The sequence below is a fragment of the Penicillium solitum genome (genome assembly GCF_028829755.1).
Source record: "Penicillium solitum strain IBT 25940 chromosome Unknown utg000008l_segment0_segment0, whole genome shotgun sequence".
Classification (NCBI taxonomy): Eukaryota; Fungi; Ascomycota; class Eurotiomycetes; order Eurotiales; family Aspergillaceae; genus Penicillium; species Penicillium solitum.
Window position 1 is genome coordinate 4,733,817 of NW_027072127.1, and position 18,199 is coordinate 4,752,015.

An 18,199-nucleotide genomic window follows, 5' to 3' on the forward strand; every position below is an offset into this window, starting at 1 on the left:
GTATAATCCTGCTTTATTTTACCTACCATATGTCTCAGTGCAGTTCAAGCAACGCGACTACAGCTTTGGTTCTCTCTTAGTCAACCTCTTTGTTTTGGAGCTTCTACCACTTACCACTACCTGCCTGACTCAGCAAAGCAGCTCCCTTCTTTCTACATTCTGCTGGACTACATTGGAATTATTCTACGCATATGGGGAACATCTGTATCGGTCTTGCTTTTAGAGGCTACTGGTAGTGGGAACATCAATTACATTGTCTTGGGAGTCACACTGGGCGGGGTGATTTGTGCCACTTATTTGATAACCTGGCCAAGAGAAAAGAGAGAACGAGTGCTGGTTATTGGAGGATTTGGAGGATTGGCTTTATGCAGCGTCTCGCTCTACAACGCTGCTTTTTCGAGTATATATCGACTGGCGGCAATTTATATCTTTATGGGTTTGGTTAACGGCATCGGGGGGTGGTTCTACTCCCGCGGGTCTATCCAAGTCCTAAGCCAACGTTCACCCAAATCTTATACTGTGTCGGAGCATTCGTTGATGCACCTATGCTCCCTGATTTCATCCATATTTCACGCTACAATTCTGGTTTCTTCTGTTTGCACTTGACAGACTTGAGCGCCTGGTCGCATGAAATTTCGATCTCATATATTTCTGAGATTTTTTGTCATGTGTATTGGATTTTGTCAGGATAGAGATATGGCGTGAGTGAGGTGTGCAATGACGGATTTTCTCATTTCTGCGGTTTCTTTCTTTCTTTTCTTTTCTTTTCTTTCTTTTTTCTTTTTTTCTTTGGTTCATTTAGGAAAGGAAGGTAGGATTATTTCGCCTTAGATTTAGAGAAGACATAACATTATATGTATAAGACTTACATATTAATTCCATGCGATTCCGAAGAGATTGTATGGATTGCTAAGAGATCTTGTGTAAGTCGATGCACAGCACCGTTGGAGAATGGAACATAACCAGATAAATCAGACTACAGGCCAGACCGTTTGAACGACTGAGAGATAATCGTATTAATTGACCAGGCCAAGTACCTCTACGGCAGTCGATTTGGGCCAAATTTGACAATTAGTGTAACCCAAAACCCATCGTTGGGTCGAAGTAATGGACCTAAGATCCATTTTGGGTTGGGTTGGGTTGGGTTGGGTTCGGGTTAGAGTGGGTTGTGCCGAAGTCTAGATACTACTACTTCCCTCCGGCTTACTATAGGAGATAAGGCCTTAGTAAGATATATTACTGGATAAGATTCTATTAGGATTGTATAGTTTTTATTAGGTAGTACTAATTACTAGCTAAATATAGAATATATTATATCATCGCTAAGTATCTACTTGGCCCACAGAAAACCCCCTATATACTTATTAAGCCCTCGGGTAGTAGTAAGCACTCGCTTCCTGAGCACTTGCTCGAGTAACTACTAGGAATATAGTGGCCTGGGGCCACAGAAAGTGGCTGCCTCAGGACCAGACGTGGGCAATCATAATATGTGATATCTTCATTTAAAGTGACCAGTCATGAACGAGAGTGATCCAGCAAGCGCCGTGCCTGTTCTATTACTCCAATGGGCACAGCGCGTCCAGCACACATGAACCAAAAGTGTATAATCAATCTAACTTTCAAGGTGCGATAGAATATAAACACGGAAACAACCTCAGTTTCCAACACAGAGGGAACGTGGATCTATTTCTTGGGAGGTGCAGGGGGCCACCACGCGCCATCGCTCAACCAGACTCCTGTCGGGCTATAAATGCCAGCCTCGGAGCCTCTCAAAAATGCGAATCGGAAGAATAGGTCTTCGGGTTTATCGTCAGAATCACTATCAGCCAAAAGAACCGATTTGGGGTCAACGTTGGTGTCCAGGTCACGATTGACCAGACGAGGATTTGTCTGTAGCTCCAGGCCATCATGACCATGACGGTGCCAGGTAAATTCCCCGCGCTTGTCTTCATCAAGATAACCACGCCAGCGCTCTACGTCATTGAGAAGAACCGAGACGCCGTCCACCGCTAGATCTGCCATACGCTCATGTTCCCATAGAGCGAATGTGATGTTGCCATTGCCGCGCCAAGTGATGTTCGATCCAACCTCTGGCAGGGAGATATTCACGGATGTTGTCGTTATATTGGGATACGTAGCACCCCACCAGCCATGGATTCCATCTCCGAGCGGGGCTTGCTCCCCTAAAGCTGCCGGGGTCTCAATGATCGAGGCGAAGCCCCACCGCGCAACTCCATTGATGAAAAGACCCAGCAGCAGACCCTGGTAGATGAGCGAGGGCCGAGTGGGAAAGGCCGTTCCCGGCATGAGGAGAATGGCGAGGATATAATGATGAATTCGAAGGCGAAGACCAGGGAGAGGAAGCAAAATCAAGATGATGAGGCCCATGGTACAGTATATCTTCAAATACCGTGGGAGCAGACCTCCCTGGCGAATCTGCCACGCCTGACTCAGGACAATTGAGATCACAATTGGGATGACAAGAGCCAACGCCAACTTTGCCCCGGGTTGTTTCTGAATATCCATCGGGGTAAGACGCTGCAGTGGAATCAACCGTGCAAAGGTGTAGTTGTTCAGGGCTCCAATGAAAAGTGGGGGTAGGAAAAGGAACAACTTTGAAAGCTGGTAGATAGGCGAGGAGATCGGCTGCAAAAGCGGCGCTGCACAGAACTTGTAAAGGACATAGACGACAAACGACGCTGGTAGCAGCCGTGATAGAAGACTAGAGACAAGGTCGGCCAAGAAAGGATACGAGGGCGGGTCTCCAACAAGTCCAGTATGGCAGAATACCATGAAGAATGTACTGAAAAACAGCACGGGCGGCGATGTACAGAAGAGCCACAAAACGCCAACGGCAGCAGCGGTGATTCCGAGAAGCGTCCAGCGTGGATCTGCCGGGCAGCTAGCTTGCGGCGAAGATAACTGAAGAAAGCTGAAAGCCTTCGGGAAGGTCGACGGGAACCCGGCGGAGAGAATGCCGTGTTGCTTGACTGATGGGAAAGAGTGCGCCGCACCTTCAAGCTTGACAACACCGCAGCCGCCATCGTTCGAGATTGCACCGACATGGATTGCTGCCTGGCAAATAAAGCTATCCGCACGGTAAAGTGCCGTATCTGAGGAATCCGGCTTAGACCCTCCAATCACTAGGCCTTGGTAGTTGTATGTATGATTTCCCACAATGTAAGGCTCCAACAATTTGGTATCACGGCAATTCGCAGGACACCGGAAGGGAATAGTCGAAGAAGAAAATGGACGGCAGTCGTTTCCGTTAACGCCACACCCATTTCCGAACTCCCTAAATCAATCGCATGTTAATTTTATGCCTATGTGGGGTTGCATTTCAGCACGTACCAGAAGTTCGTCGAGCATGACAACGTCTGAGGCTGACCGTACCCTTCGATATAACCGGAAGAACGCGAGTGTAATAAAATCAAAAACCAAGGCAAGAACCAAGATATATAGAGCAACAATAAGAGTGCAGTCTTAAATTTGCGCTTGGGAAAAAGACGGTCGAAGTATTGAACTGGAAGCTCTTGGACTCGCGGAAACAGCGGTTTCAATAGAAGCATGTGCGGTGGATCGGGACCCTTAACCCAATTGGCGGTGGCGCGACCGACCTTTCGGAGCGGTAGCGGCACCCATCCCCAGCGAAATGACTTGGATGACTCCCGCAGCCAGATGGGAAGAGTGCTGCCAGCCTCAACATCCGGCGGCGGGAGGTCTTCGGAAGCCTCGGGATCGTTGAGACGATCATCATCCTCAAGGAGTGGTGGAACATATAGCCTGTCGGCCTCCTCTCGGCCCTCTCCAAACATGGCGAAGTGTTGGCTTGGAGGGAAAGTGTGGTGTAGTTGGAGGAACTAAAATGAACGCAACGAACGATGGGGTATAAGGTATGACGGCGGTCGGTGGCTGATGGGCGCTAGCGTTGCGATGGGCCGTGGGGATCTCCGTTGATTGGTATGCAAGGCGGAAGATCACCAGGAACGCGGCCCTGGAAACGAATAGAGAGAGATTTAACCGTACTAGGCCTAAATCATGAAGAGACAGATATATAAATACAAAAAGGCAAAGGTATGGGAAGAAAAGAGAGACGAGGTACGAGATGAGATCTGGGGAAGAGACAGCGAAGGCGGATCCGTCAGGCAGCCAAGGCAGCCAGGCACCCAATCAGAACGACGCGTGACGGTCCACGGGGTGGCAACGCGATCTCTCCTCCAACAATCTATCTTGGATGATCTTCAATTCGGGAAATAGGAAATTTTACAAAGATTGCACTAATGCAGGGAAAATCTTCGGATGTGATCTGAGCTTTTCAAACTATATCTTCGTTCCATCCGTGGTGTTCGTCCTACGCTGTGTGACAATAAGGCCAGGGATTACAGCCCTGACACTGAATGACGACGGAAAAGACATGATTGGTGGCGTTCCTAGGGGCTTTCCGATTGAAGGCCCCATTTTCATCCGAAACGAGGCACCTGCGCAAATGACAATACTAACAGCCGTTCCCTAGACTCTTATCGACCTCGTTGTCGTCATTCTAATGTTGCCGTTGCCAAAATGACGAGGAGCCCTTGTCCAATCTACGGGTGAAGGGCACCACCATATCACCGTCCATGGGAACGCAAGTTACCCGAATGTACCTATAAATTTCCCACCTAGGCATACTCCCAATAAAGGCAGACCATACTTCTTAGTTAATCTAATTCCAAATGCCCTGGGGAAGTCAATCATTTTGGCCATCCCGGCTAGAAGATTAAGGCGACGCAAGGCATGAAAAAGATATCAAAAAGAGATCCAAAAAGATGGCTTCCGATTATACTTAAAAAATGATACTACGGACGATGTCTGAAACGGCTCACTTGAATGCGAATAGCTTCTTGTTTAGTATAATTGTATAGGTATCTATTAAACTCATCCATATAGTACGACCCTAGCAGATCCTTTCCAAGCAAATAGAAGCGTTGGACGTCATACTATATACAGGTATACATTGAGGGCAACAAAGCAAACCCCAACAGGTCCAGTCTCCTCGCCTCGAAGATAATAACCCACCCCACTTCTCCGGATGTTGACTTTGCATACTGTTGACCAATTCTTACTAGTACCTAGGTAGTCGCATGGGGGAGATGATTGCGCTAGACTGTAAAGCAGCGACTGGGTCAACGTCCGATTACTCGTCACTGTCATCGTCTGCGTGGTCTCGCATAGATGCAGTGCTAGTAAGAGACCATTGTAGATTGATGATGGTCAGGTCGGGCTCGGAGTGACTATTGAGCTGCGCACTCGAACCCCGGGTGATGATTAGGCTCGAGTGCCTGGAATTATCCCTGGGCTCAGAGAGATAACTGGTGTTTGGGTGCCAAGAATGATGTCCTCTATTTTTGATGTTGGACTCTGCGGTACAAGTAAAATTCCTAAGTACATGAAGCTGGAAACCCGTAGAAACAGAAACAAAGACTTACAATCAGTTGAAGCGGAAATGCTGTGTAGCGCAGCTGTGGAATCCTTGGATAATCCTATCTCGTGTAGGAATGTATTTCCCTCTCCTAATGCCATAATAGATAGGCAAGGCCACACTGAGTTCTCATCTCCAACAATTCTCGATATCATCAGGTAAGAACATGTACATGAGGTCAGTTACTTTATACTCACCACATCAAAATCGGTGCCTTGATGCCTGGATGCCTGAACAAACTGTGGGGTCAACCCTTGCTCACAAATAATTAAACCCTCACCCCGCACGAGCATTGAGCTCTCCAACCGGCACAATGCCTCTAATCCCCGAGAACCAAGACCTCGCCGAAGAAATCGAAGCCGTAAACGCCATATACGAGCCCGACACAATAACCGTAACCCGCACGACCCCCGCAAACGCGACAACCAAAAACACAATCGACCTAGGAAGTCCCGCGCACTCCAATGGCAACATCCATACCACAGTGGTCACCCTCCAAATCCCAGAACAACAACATCTATCCTTCATTCTCGGCTTCGAAGCCTCATACCCAGACTCCCGACCCGCCGTACTGGGAACAGCATCAACCGCCGCACGCGGGGAAGGCAAGATCGCCATCGATGTATTGGAGGATATCGTACAACGAACCTGGCAGGCCGGCGCCGTGTGTCTATTCGATGTAATCAGCGAAGCGGTCGACGTATTCCCGGAATTGAATATCGGGCAGGACGATGCCGGGGACTCGTCTACTCAAACACCGACTGTCGACGCGTCGACCGCCACAGACGCCTTTGAAGCTCTGTCCCTGCGCGACGCGTTCGGCCTCGATGCCCCGCCCGAATGGATCCTCTCAGACGTGGTCTCCGAGAAAAAATCGGTTTTCGTGGGCCGTGTTGCCCGTGTTACTTGTCTTGCGCAGACGCAGGCTTTTATTGATCATCTTACGGCTACGGATCGGAAGGTTGCGGCTGCGACGCATAATATTAGTGCTTGGCGTATTCGGCAGAAGAAGGCTGGGGATGCGGAGGGTGAGACTGTTGTTCAGGATTATGATGATGATGGGGAGACTGCCGCTGGGGGTCGGTTGTTGCATGTTATGCAGTTGATGGATGTGTGGAATGTTGTGGTTGTTGTTACGCGGTGGTATGGTGGCATTCAACTTGGCCCAGCGCGGTTCCGGCTCATTAATGATGTTGGTCGGGATGCTTTGGTTAAGGGCGGGTTTACGAAGGAGAAGGAGGAGGCTGCGGGTGCGGAGAAAGGGAAGAAGAAGGGAAAGAAATGAGGGGACTGGTGATCTCCCTGATGATTTTGGATGCTCGGGAGACCCTGAACATGAATAATTCCATTCACATGGGATAATTTTGGCCCGTGCAAGATGGATAGCATGAAACACCCGAGCTTTTATGACCAGGGTGCTTGATGGAACCCCAAGCAGGCATCAATCGCACTAGGACTGCGGATACAACCTTCCTTCTTGGAAAGTGTCGGAGACTTTATGTCTATCCTACGAGTTACCGCACTGGGAAAATGGTGTGACCCATTACAACGCTGGCTACAGACTACTGTCGACAAGCAATGCTTGAATTTCATCGAACACAGAAAAATCACCACCTAGATCCTGCGAGCTGGGAGCCACAGCGGCCTCATTGGGTAGATTCGCAGCTCACATGCAGGGCTGTCGAGTCTGCTTTGGCGCTCACGGCTTGGTCAGTGTGATATGTGTGAAGCACACCGGTCTAAGTAGGCAACTTGGAACCGCCGCAAGCGACAGAAACTCGCTGTTTTGGTAAATCTACATTGCATGTCTTGAATAGAAAGAGTTGATATCGCACGCTATCGAGCAAATCCAAATTAGGCACTTACCACATACTAGATGTAGTTTCCTAGGGCACATTGACTATGTGCATGCTTAGTCAACACAACTCACTGTTCCTATAAACAACGTGCTTTAGATCTGTAGTTACACGTTATATTGGACCTGGATATCATTTTACTGAAACCCGCTAACTTTATTTGTATATTAGGCTGCGTTATTACTACGATGACTTGTCTCGCTTTATCTCCATTGGCTGGTCCTAAGGTTTGGCGGTATCTATTATAGAATCTGAGGTCTCGAGTAGCCACTGACGTCTGTAAACGAAGAACCCATGTGTGCTATATGGCTACTCTCATGTGAACCGTCATGCGAACTGTTATTGGAGGATCTCATGCCCAATTCTAAGGATATGCGTACTGTGGGCGCTTAGACCAAAATAGTCATACACGGACAAAGAGCGGAGAGTGCTACGTCGGTAATTTAATTACAATAATAGACCATAGGTTTAATTTTGATCAAGTAATAAGGAGTAACATTGGAAGAATGGTGCGCAGGGGGGAGTTTGTAATATACTAAGCCAATATATATATATATGGTTATATAGAGTTCGATTTGTCAAGGCAAACCCACCAGATACTACCATACTATACGACGGACTAACAGACGAGTCACAGCGACGCCAGATACAGACCTTGCTTGCGTCTCTCGGATTTCATTTTCGAAATCGCAAACACAGGTCCCTATCCTAGTTCTAGGCTAGGCCAACCGAGTATTGCGGTCTGTTCGAAATTACAGGGAGTTAACTCGGTGATTCATTTACGAGCTTGGGGTGTAGATATTTCTTTGGGGAAACTAGACAATAGGCTTTTGTGCTCCGTACAAAGCATGTTGTAGTGGCCTCCATATATTTTCTGGCGGAGATGGAATCCGCCAAGTACATTTGGTGGAGCTGTGGCCTGACCAAGATGATCCTGGACCATGTCTTTAAAATTACAATGTAGTATGCTTGACATCGCTGTAGAGATATTGGAAATCAAAGTTGACACATTCCATTCGGAGATGTCACACTTTAATGATATGTACCTGGTTGAACTCGTTTTCTAAACCTCCAGACTTGGCAAAGGGGAAAGACTTTTGTACCGAGTACCCCACACATAAGTGCCGGTGTGAGATAGATTGGATGAAGACTGAACCGAGGATGCCCACTTTGGATGACATGTTCTTGTTTCACTGCGTCATAGGTTTGGGTACAAGTCGCCAGGGCTAACGGTGGGCACGATGGAGTAGGTAGTACGGAGGTGAACATGAAACACACCTGTCGACGTTCGTAATTGGTAACCTTGGAAGCGAGAAGAAAAAAAAAAACCAGGGCGGCTACAACGACAGCCAATCCATCGAAGGTTTGAGTGCCAGCGGTTGATGGTGCGACAATCCAGGGGGTGGGAAAGTCTTGTACCTTGCAGTCTGTGCGGTGTGGTTGGCTCTTCTCCAGCCGCCCATCGCCCCAGTTCAGCGGGTATCGAACTGTCTCTCGGGTCTTCCTACTGGTCAACTTTTAGTTTTGAACTGTTCAGCCTTCCACCGTCTAAACATCCGAACCTCAGTGGACAAAATGGAAAAACATGACTTCTGAAACATCCCCTCTCCTCCTTGGCCTTCCCCACCCTCCAGGTCTGTGGATATACACATACAATCGATCGACCAAGCGGATGTCTCTGCATTTTCGGAGATCACACCAAGTGTGTCTGGTTAATTGCCATGCACGTAGCATCGGGCCATTCAGAGGCTGAGACTCGGAATTTTCGAGATGCTTGAAGGGCCCGAGAGTAACCCGATGTCTGTATATATAATCCCTGACGCCAATGTTGCATGGCCCTTCCTTTATTTTCTTCTTTAGTACATTCCCTTCTCTTCTTTTCTTACTTCTATCGATTCGGCATTCAGGCTAGACCTGTGTCACTTTCCTTTTTTTGCTTGATCTTTTTGCCTGTGGCAAAATATCATACATTCCTTTTTTGAAACCCACGTTTTGATACGAATATAAAACAAAGAGGCTATCGCTATTGTTCATCAACAAAGAGATATTGAAAATAGCATCCGACAAATTTGAATCAGTTTGTTTCATTCACTCTGACACAAAGGTATTGTCTTGCTGCCTTTGTTTTATCGTTGCCTCCAATCTATATCCGTCTGATCTATTGTGGGAGATCTATGGTCTATTGTTGAGACGCTATCTGCCTTGCCTACCATAGACCCCTCAATGAGACTGTCGATATATATATACTCCTGAACCTCTCATCTTGTCTCTCACATTTCCAAGTCTCTCATCAGCAACGCTAACATTCCACTACAAGATCCATTCCTTTTGACATCTGATTCCATTCGTCTGGCACGAATCGATTCCATTTGCAACATTTATCTGTCGAACAAGATCTCAAACAATCCAAAAGTTCAATCATCCAAGATGTTCATCACCTCCAAAGTGATCGCTGCCCTGATGGGCGCCTCCATGGTCAACGCCCACATGATCATGAGCAGCCCCACTCCTTACAGCAAGGACAGTCTCAACAACTCGCCTCTGGCAGCAGATGGCAGTGACTTCCCCTGCAAGCTTCGCGACAACGCCTTCGAGGCCCCCTCCACCGAGACAATCATCGCCATCGGCGAGTCCCACCCTCTGTCCTTCGTTGGCAGCGCCACCCACGGCGGTGGTTCCTGCCAGATCAGTCTGACCACCGACCTAAAGCCCTCCAAGTCCTCCGAGTGGAAGGTCATCAAGTCCTTTGAGGGCGGCTGCCCCGCCAATGTCGACGGCAACATGTCCGGCGGTCCCGATGTCACCGATCCCTACTCTTTCAACTTCACCATTCCCGACGGCATCTCCGCTGGCAAATACACCCTCGCCTGGACCTGGTTCAACCGCATCGGCAACCGCGAGATGTACATGAACTGCGCTCCCATCACTGTCTCAGGTGGCTCCTCCAAGCGCTCCCCCGAGGAACTCGAGAGACGCGCTGCTAGCTTCCCCCCCATGTTCGTCGCAAACGTCAATGGCTGCACTACCCCGGAGAGTGTCGATATCCGCTTCCCTCAGCCAGGTGACATTGTCGAGTATGACGGTGAACCCACCAACCTCGCAAAGGAGGGCTCCGAGGCTTGCACCGGTACCGCTACCTTCGGCGGCTCCGGTGATACTGCCTCGAGCTCTTCTAGCTCTGGCTCGGACTCTGGCTCCAGCTCATCTGGTTCTGCTTCCCCCGCCTCTTCCTCTGTCCCCGCAGAGAGCGCCTCCACCGCACCCGCTTCGGTATCCGCGGCTCCAGTCCCAGAAGCTACTCCATCGAGCTCACCCGCCGAGACCGAGCCCGAGCCCGAGCCCATATCTTCTTCAGCAGCCGCCCCAGCTCCCGTTACAACCTCTTCGTCCTCCGACTCTGGATCCGCCTCCAGCTCCAGCTCCGGTGCTCTGACGGGTAACTGCAGTACCGAGGGCCAGTGGAACTGCATTTCAGGCACATCCTTCCAGCGCTGTTCTTCTGGCACTTGGTCCGTCGCCCAGCAGATGTCGACCGGCACGCAGTGCAATGCTGGTCAGAGCGCGGAGCTTGTTGTCACTGCCAGCAGAAAGGCGCGTCATGTCTCAAGTATGCGCTTCCGCAACCGTGCATTCGGTGCTCACCACGCCCATGCGCTTAGCTAGATACGCAACGTGATCCGCTGGCTTCGGATGTTGTGGACCTTCTTCCGTCTCTGAATAGTTTTATGATTCTTTTCTCTTCTTGTTCTTTCTTTTCTGCTAGGCTGGTCCTTTCACTCTTCGGTGCATTATATTTCGCTTTCTTCCTGTATATTTAGGAGATGAGACTAGGAAAATAGGACATCTCAAGTTTTCGATATAAGATATCCATTTCTATATACTGCGTGGCTCGGTGTTGTACGTCAGTAGGTAGTCTGTAGATTTGTGTTACTTAAGCAACACTGTTGAAGGTTTGTTGCCCATTGAAAAAAAAAAAAAAAAACTTGGTGAGAGGATGTCAGCTTTAAGAATGTCCACCTGTGCACTGCTCAACCATCATAACTTCAATAGGTCTCCATGAGTTCCTTGTCCCCAGATGGAGGATATCCCACTTAGGGGAGCTGCAGAGATGAAGAGTTCACATACAGGTATTAAACATAGCGTAATTTAAAAGTCAGGTTTTTGGCTATGTTTGCACTTTTTACAGTCCCATGGGAGAGAGAGTCCCGCCCAGGAACCCGACATTTGGCGGCTCTGCCATGTCAAATCTGAATTGGGCTTAGTTGCTTTTCTTTTACTCCAGCTTGGCACCCTCTATCAGTCTGTCACCTTTCTTCACGTTTCCTTCATTCCTTTTCATCACTGGCATCAAGTCTGTCTTACCTTTCATCAGCTTATCGCCTTTTTTTCATCCAGCTTAACCACTGGTATTACTTTTCTCCCAACACCTCAACAGCCTGTCACCTCTTCTTTCGTCCAGTTTGATCAGCCCTTCGTTTTCTTGTCTGCATCATACCGCCAACATGTCAACCTTGAACAAGCCTGCTGAGCCCCCCATGATCCCCGAAATAATATCATGGCGCCTTCTCGTCAGTCAGCGCTACGGACTCACAAGCAAAGGTCTGTGAGTGCAGCATCCCGCCTTTCTGAGATGTCAGTTGGGTCGACAACATCCGATATTCTTGACGTGAAACTCGCGGCAATGGAAAGTGAACTTTAGTACATGCGATGTGTCCGAGACGGCCTCAACGAAGCAAGACAGACTGAAAAGATCTCCCACGACGCCTTTCAGCGAGAAATCCAACCCTTCTTGAAGTCCTTCCGTTTGTCGTCATCAACCATTCAAGTCCTGAAGGCACAACGTCCATTGATCATCGAAGACATTGATGAAGAAGTTTCAGCGAAACGTCAGAGGATTGAAGGACCGGTTGACCAAAGCCTGCTCGAGCATGCTTACCGCGACGCTATAATCTCCCGTGTGCTGGGTGCAAGTGCAAAACAGAAGGGTCCCAAGTTTGATCAATCTGCGTTCAAGAAGGAAGTTTATGCGTACTACGGTGTCAATGAGCATTGTCACCCTGGCTTTGGGTGGTGTCATGTGTTGGGCACTGTACTTCCCCAAAATAATATCAAAGCTGCCCATCTTGTACCCAAATCTATGACATCTAAGGAAGTTTCCCACCTATTCGGAGTCAGCGATGGAGTTCTTGATGACCCCCGCAATGGTAAGAATGTTCTCGTTGTGGCCAAGGAAATGACTGACTTATACAAATTAGGCATCACACTGGCAGACAATATTGAGCTACTTTTCGACCAAGGTACCATCGCGATTGTACCTATGCCCGGCCCAATGGAAAGTCCAACTCAATGGAGGTGTGTTGTCTTGGACGATTCAAAGAAGGAGAACATCATCGGTACCTTGAGTGGATCCTATATGAAACTGAAGGTCAGTATTGCAAAAGCTAGAGTTGAATATTATATTGATGATATAATAGGAGATTGACAACAAGGCATTGACGTTCGTTTCCGACAACCGTCCTCGCCGACGGTATTTGTACTTCTGTTTTATTATTGCGTATCTGAATGCAAAGAGCCGAGGAGCCAGTGACGCCGTTGCGAAAAAGGTTGAAGCCACGCGTTTTTGGCCCTCCGCCGGCGAGTACCTTAATCGGTCAACACTGGTTACATTAGCCCGTTGTGTTTCAGGATCGGAACTCCCTAAATCCCTTATTCAAGACCAGACGTTTGACTCCGGTGATACTTCCACTCGTGACGCTGACGCTGGAACTGTGCTTGGAGCTGATGTTCGTGACGCAATTCTTGCCATGGGGAATCTCTAAATCATTGCTATGCTGCAGCCCTGGAGGATAAGCCACGGATGAGTCAAATTTGCTTTTTTCTTTTCTTTATTTTTACTTTCGCTTTGCTTTTGTTTAGCAGCGACTATGATTATTGTATTCTTATATTTCTGTGAATGGATGTTTTCACTCCCTGTCAAAGGTTACATCTAGAAATGTCGTTTTCACCGTGTAGCCTTTTTGTAGCCTGTATTAACGTCATCCTCGATTCTTACTAAACAATATAGTCATTATCACAACAAGCCCCCGCCATTGATCCAGCTGATAGACCCAGCTGTTTGATTTCGGCGACTGAAATGGCGATTGAATCAATAGCTGGTATCAAAACGGCCAGAATTTCCGCAATCACACGGGGGAAATTACTAAGTAGGGGCTTAGTTCAACCCCGCAATATGGTCTCACGAGTAAACCGGGCGAAAAGGGAGGGGACTTGAATTCAGCTGAAAGGGAGCCATTTTTGGCGTCGTTTTGGTCACCAGTGGAAACGAGGAGAACAAGTGTGCAAGTCGAGCGTCAACATCACATGCAGGCTTGGGCGGGTGCAGAATAGAGCCCTGGAGGTGTTACAGGGCAGTGGGCGGTCAAAGGGTGGAAAGGCAGCCGTTTTTGGCCTCAAAAGCGGTCATTTTCGGCGTCAATCCCACGGGTCCTCATATTCTATTTGTAAATCACACCTGCCAGAGATAGACCCACTTGTGGACCCCACGTGATAGCTCCGATTAGATAATGGTTATATATCTGCGCTAGCCCACATATGGCAGGAAGGGCTTAGGGTTCGCCGCCCCACCGCATTTTCTCACTAAGCGAAAAAATCCACACCCAGTTGTGAAGCCCCCCGACTCAGAGAGATTGGATCTTCAACCTCACCTCGACACCGACCAGCAACAATGGCCTCCCGCCCGACTGTCTCGATCGCCACGGCTGCGGGCAAGCCCTCCGGGGCCTCCCACCCCCTTCCCACTGTGTTCTCTGCTCCTATCCGCCCGGATATTGTCCAGTATGGCTCGCCAAAAACCTTGAAGGATTCATAAATCGATGGAGGGGAAGTGCTGACCGTCGCTCTACAGGCATGTTCACACTGGTATGGCCAAGAACAAGCGCCAGCCCTACGCCGTGAGCGAGAAGGCTGGTGAACAGACCTCCGCTGAGTCCTGGGGTACCGGTACGTTATTTGGCACATTTTTTCGAGATTGGAAGAATCGGATCCGAATTTGCGAAAAATTTGCGATCATCGAATTCTTCACTATGGAGAACAATAACTAACTGGATTGCTTCCCATTGAATAGGTCGTGCTGTCGCCCGTATCCCCCGTGTCTCCGGTGGTGGTACTCACCGTGCCGGTCAGGCTGCCTTCGGTAACCAGTGTCGTTCCGGTCGTATGTTCGCCCCTACCAAGGTCTGGCGCAAGTGGCACCAGAAGGTCAACGTTGGCCAGCGGTATGTTGAATCCGATGAAACGAATTGAATGCCTAGAGAATGCGGAGGAACTAATAAATCTCCCGCCTACAGTCGTTTCGCTACCGCCTCCGCTCTGGCTGCTTCTGCCTCCCCCGCTCTGCTCTTCGCCCGCGGTCACCGTGTCGCCAACGTCCCCGAGGTTCCCCTCGTCGTTGAGTCCAAGGCCGTTGAGTCCCTGAACAAGACCAAGGCCGCCATCGCCCTCCTCCAGGCTGTCGGTGCCGGTGCCGATCTCGTCAAGGTCCAGAAGTCCCGCAAGATGCGCGCTGGTAAGGGTAAGCTCCGTAACCGCCGCTTCCGCCAGCGCCGCGGACCCCTGGTTGTCTACAACCCCGAGACCGACGGCAAGGACCTCGTCAAGGCCTTCCGCAACATCCCCGGTGTCGAGACCTCGCCCGTCTTCTCCCTCAACCTCCTCCAGCTCGCCCCCGGTGGCCACCTCGGTCGCTTCGTCATCTGGACCTCCTCCGCCTTCCAGGCTCTCGACCAGGTCTACGGCACCACCACCAGCCCCTCGGCTCTCAAGCGGGATTACCTCCTGCCCTCCAACCTGGTGGCCAACGCTGACCTCACCCGTCTCATCAACTCTTCCGAAATCCAGTCCGTCCTCAAGGCTCCCAAGGGTGAGGCCCGCACCAAGCGCGTCAACGTCCAGAAGAAGAACCCCCTCCGCAACAAGCAGGTCATGCTCCGTCTCAACCCCTACGCCGCTGCCTACTCCAAGCAGAAGCTTGGACAGCAGTCCGTCGAGGGTGGCAAGCCTACTGCTCCTGCCGAGTCCTTCATCAACACTCTCTACGAGAACTAAGCGGGTCTTTCTTTGCCCCTCTGCTATTTCTTTGTTAACTGTGTTTCCGTTGGCAAAATGGTAGTCAGCAAAAATGAATCAATGCCTTTTTTGCAATACCCATGGGTCTATTTGGAGTAGTAATGTGATCGGTTTCCGTGTTTATCTAAGTGACCCTCGAATTCTTTGTATCTTGCATGGTAAGTTGTGTAGATGTAGATGACTCGAGGGGTTTGGTCTTTGTGGATAGCTGTTTGGTCTGTCAGACTTTCCTGTCTTTGCAAGATCATCGTTTACATGGATGGATGTGGATGTGGATGTGCCAATACTTCCGCTGATCACAACTGTTTCCAATCGAGTATTACGACTGCCTTTTTCCAAAGCTTAATACGAAGAAGTAGGTCCAGTTTTTTTTTTCATGGCCATTTTAAGCTTACAGGCAAGGAGTATATGGATGAGTGATCTTCCTATTAAGACACTTCCCTCGCTCCCCTTCGATCGCCACCAGGGTATTTCTTTTGGAACAGATTGCTTGTCTATTGTAGTGTACTGGTCGCCGACTCAACATCTTTATCTCGTTGCCGGCAACTCGCCGCAAAATCACGTGTCTGGCTCCCACAACAAAATAAAAGAGAGCCTCATCTTTTCTCTTTCGTAAAACCAATTAACCTCTCTATCCTTTACACTATTGTCCTTATAATAAGCTAGTTATAATCTGGAATGGTAGTTACCTAGGTATCGTGACTAAAAGAATGAAATTTTTTGAAATATATATTTTTACATATAGACATGATGATCTCCTATCTATTAAATATTTTACCCCACCATTGTTAGAGAATATGTTGATCATCTCATTTTAAAATGAATTCTTTCGAATATTCGAGTACATCTTTACTACACTGTTTATTCCATAATAACCAGTAGTGTAAAAGAAGTTCAACCCAACCTGGGAAGGTTCGGGCAGATGCATATAAAAAGTCAATTTTGTCCAAAGCAACCATGGATGGAGATGCGGCTCTCACTGAAGGTTTGAAGTTTTGATGTAATCAAACCTGTCTGCTACATACGTATGTAAATAGCTCGATTTACATAACCTCAATCGATCCCGGAAAAAATATTTGAGCATATGTGACGAAAGATCAGCTGAAATATCACATGTCACAAGCCTCCCCACAACCCGAGCTAGTACCTAGGCATAAACTATAAACCCAATGCAGACACCTGGAAGCCATTCTAATTAATTCATGCATAATCCTAGGTACGCCGGGCAAGGTCGAGTGAAACATACATCATGGCTTGTTGAGCTAGCGCGAGCGGTTCCTGACATGACAGCTACGCCATAAAATGCCAGTCATAATAGGTTGTATATTGATTAGCGCCCACGGGAATTGGTTATTGAGGCTCGGAATTTAAAGAGGAATAGCAATTCGAAAAGAAAAAGGCGATTGAAGCATTACGCAAGCTGAAATGAAACACGGGATATTGAAATTAGATAAAGAAGCATTCGATCATGTCTTGTTCCGCAGCTTCACATGTCACTGTTTGCAATATAATTGACTTTTTCGTGTGCCCCATTCGTTCCTCGGAAATACATAGTTTTCTAGACATAGGCACTCCGCATGGCGTTAGAAACTCCGTATGGTGTTAGAACGTCAACAATGGCACGGAGTATACGGAGTCGTAAATAGAGTTTACCCGACGTCCTTTCGTTTTAAGTCTAATGTATGCACCCTGCATGCGAACTCGTGTACAACATACAGCATATGAGCCCTGGAAGTTGAGCCCTCCAGGGCCACCTATCCTATACTATCACGGAGTACAAAACAAGTGACCTGGCGACTCCAATGTTAAAGCCGATGATCGTTTAACCGAGATACCGTTTTGGCCGTCGGGCACCGGAGATCAGGGACGTGCAAGGGCGGATTGCCAAGAACACCGCCAGGGTCCGCGGCTGATACTCGGAGGCACTTGGGAGTCCGGGATCTTACGTCAGTTGAAGAGCTTTTTTTCACTTCCCCATGTTGATGCTATTAATTCGATTAATTGGGGGGTCACTACCTTCACTAGGAATGTATTTTGACTGTATGTTGATAGTTAGAGGGTGTTTCATTTTCAACAACGTTGGGTTTGAGGTCTCACGTTGTACACGTAAAGCCTATCTAGCCTATCTACATCTAGGGATGGATCCATGGATACATAGTAGGTATTACATAAAAGTGGTAGGGCTCGCCCAGGTATAGATGTACTAGTATTCCAAGGTTATTGTATGTATTCCTCTAGTACTCCGTAAAGTTAAATTGTTATGCAACATCGATCAGGAACATACATATTAGCCGAGACATAAAAAGGTTCAAGCCGTGCGATCGGAGGGTAAAATCTCCGATGCCGCGAGGAAACAAAGATAAAAAAACGACAAAAAGTAAAAAGAAAAAGAAAAGAAAAACGCCCAAAGAGCGGTCTCGGTAAGATCAACCGAACAGATAAGCTGCACGAGCAAGGAGAAAAAAAACCCCCCCCCCCCCCCCCAATGGAACCTTGTACATGGGTAAATAAACGCCCGGGTCTCGTGCTGGACTCTATTCGCAGATCACAGAGCGGATGTCTAAGTATAGTCATGTCTCACTTGAGCACCTAATACGAATCGGTTCAGGGGCGCAACGCATGTTGGTGCTATCGGGAGTCAACCCGACACTAATGCCGATGCAAAACATATTGCAGTAGTAATGTTGCAATACATTAGTTTCCAAGAGGAATAGAACACGGTGGCCTTATGGAATGATACCCTTGTCTTGCGCATAGAATT

General features: G+C 48.4%; 6 protein-coding genes across 6 annotated transcripts; 5 read left to right on the plus strand and 1 right to left on the minus strand.

The window, feature by feature from the left end:
- Nucleotides 1-1,683: 1,683 nt before the first annotated feature.
- On the minus strand, nucleotides 1,684-3,815 carry N7455_011100 (LCCL domain-containing protein; the record flags this gene model as incomplete). Its single annotated transcript, XM_040959423.2, has 2 exons — nucleotides 1,684-3,295; nucleotides 3,352-3,815. The coding sequence occupies 2 exons, from the start codon at nucleotides 3,813-3,815 to the stop codon at nucleotides 1,684-1,686; spliced, it is 2,076 nt and encodes a 691-aa protein (XP_040810086.1).
- Nucleotides 3,816-5,771: 1,956 nt separating this feature from the next.
- On the plus strand, nucleotides 5,772-6,743 carry N7455_011101 (IMPACT family protein; the record flags this gene model as incomplete). The annotated part of the gene is made up of 1 exon (XM_040959403.1): nucleotides 5,772-6,743. One exon carries the CDS (start codon nucleotides 5,772-5,774, stop codon nucleotides 6,741-6,743), a length of 972 nt encoding a protein of 323 aa, XP_040810134.1.
- A 2,998-nt stretch (nucleotides 6,744-9,741) lies between these two features.
- N7455_011102 (lytic polysaccharide monooxygenase AA11 family protein) lies at nucleotides 9,742-10,977 on the plus strand (the record flags this gene model as incomplete). Its single annotated transcript, XM_040959438.1, has 1 exon — nucleotides 9,742-10,977. One exon carries the CDS (start codon nucleotides 9,742-9,744, stop codon nucleotides 10,975-10,977), a length of 1,236 nt encoding a protein of 411 aa, XP_040810110.1.
- Nucleotides 10,978-11,816: 839 nt separating this feature from the next.
- On the plus strand, nucleotides 11,817-12,013 carry N7455_011103 (uncharacterized protein; the record flags this gene model as incomplete). The annotated part of the gene is given in 2 exon segments (XM_065606590.1): nucleotides 11,817-11,913; nucleotides 11,928-12,013. The coding sequence occupies 2 exon segments, from the start codon at nucleotides 11,817-11,819 to the stop codon at nucleotides 12,011-12,013; spliced, it is 183 nt and encodes a 60-aa protein (XP_065460553.1).
- A 3-nt stretch (nucleotides 12,014-12,016) lies between these two features.
- Nucleotides 12,017-13,133, plus strand: N7455_011104 (HNH endonuclease signature motif containing protein; the record flags this gene model as incomplete). Its single annotated transcript, XM_040959415.2, has 3 exons — nucleotides 12,017-12,518; nucleotides 12,570-12,739; nucleotides 12,789-13,133. 3 exons carry the CDS (start codon nucleotides 12,017-12,019, stop codon nucleotides 13,131-13,133), a joined length of 1,017 nt encoding a protein of 338 aa, XP_040810159.2.
- A 905-nt stretch (nucleotides 13,134-14,038) lies between these two features.
- On the plus strand, nucleotides 14,039-15,417 carry N7455_011105 (60S ribosomal protein uL4; the record flags this gene model as incomplete). Its single annotated transcript, XM_040959457.1, has 4 exons — nucleotides 14,039-14,148; nucleotides 14,219-14,313; nucleotides 14,438-14,588; nucleotides 14,661-15,417. 4 exons carry the CDS (start codon nucleotides 14,039-14,041, stop codon nucleotides 15,415-15,417), a joined length of 1,113 nt encoding a protein of 370 aa, XP_040810107.1.
- Between the last annotated feature and the right edge of the window lie 2,782 nt (nucleotides 15,418-18,199).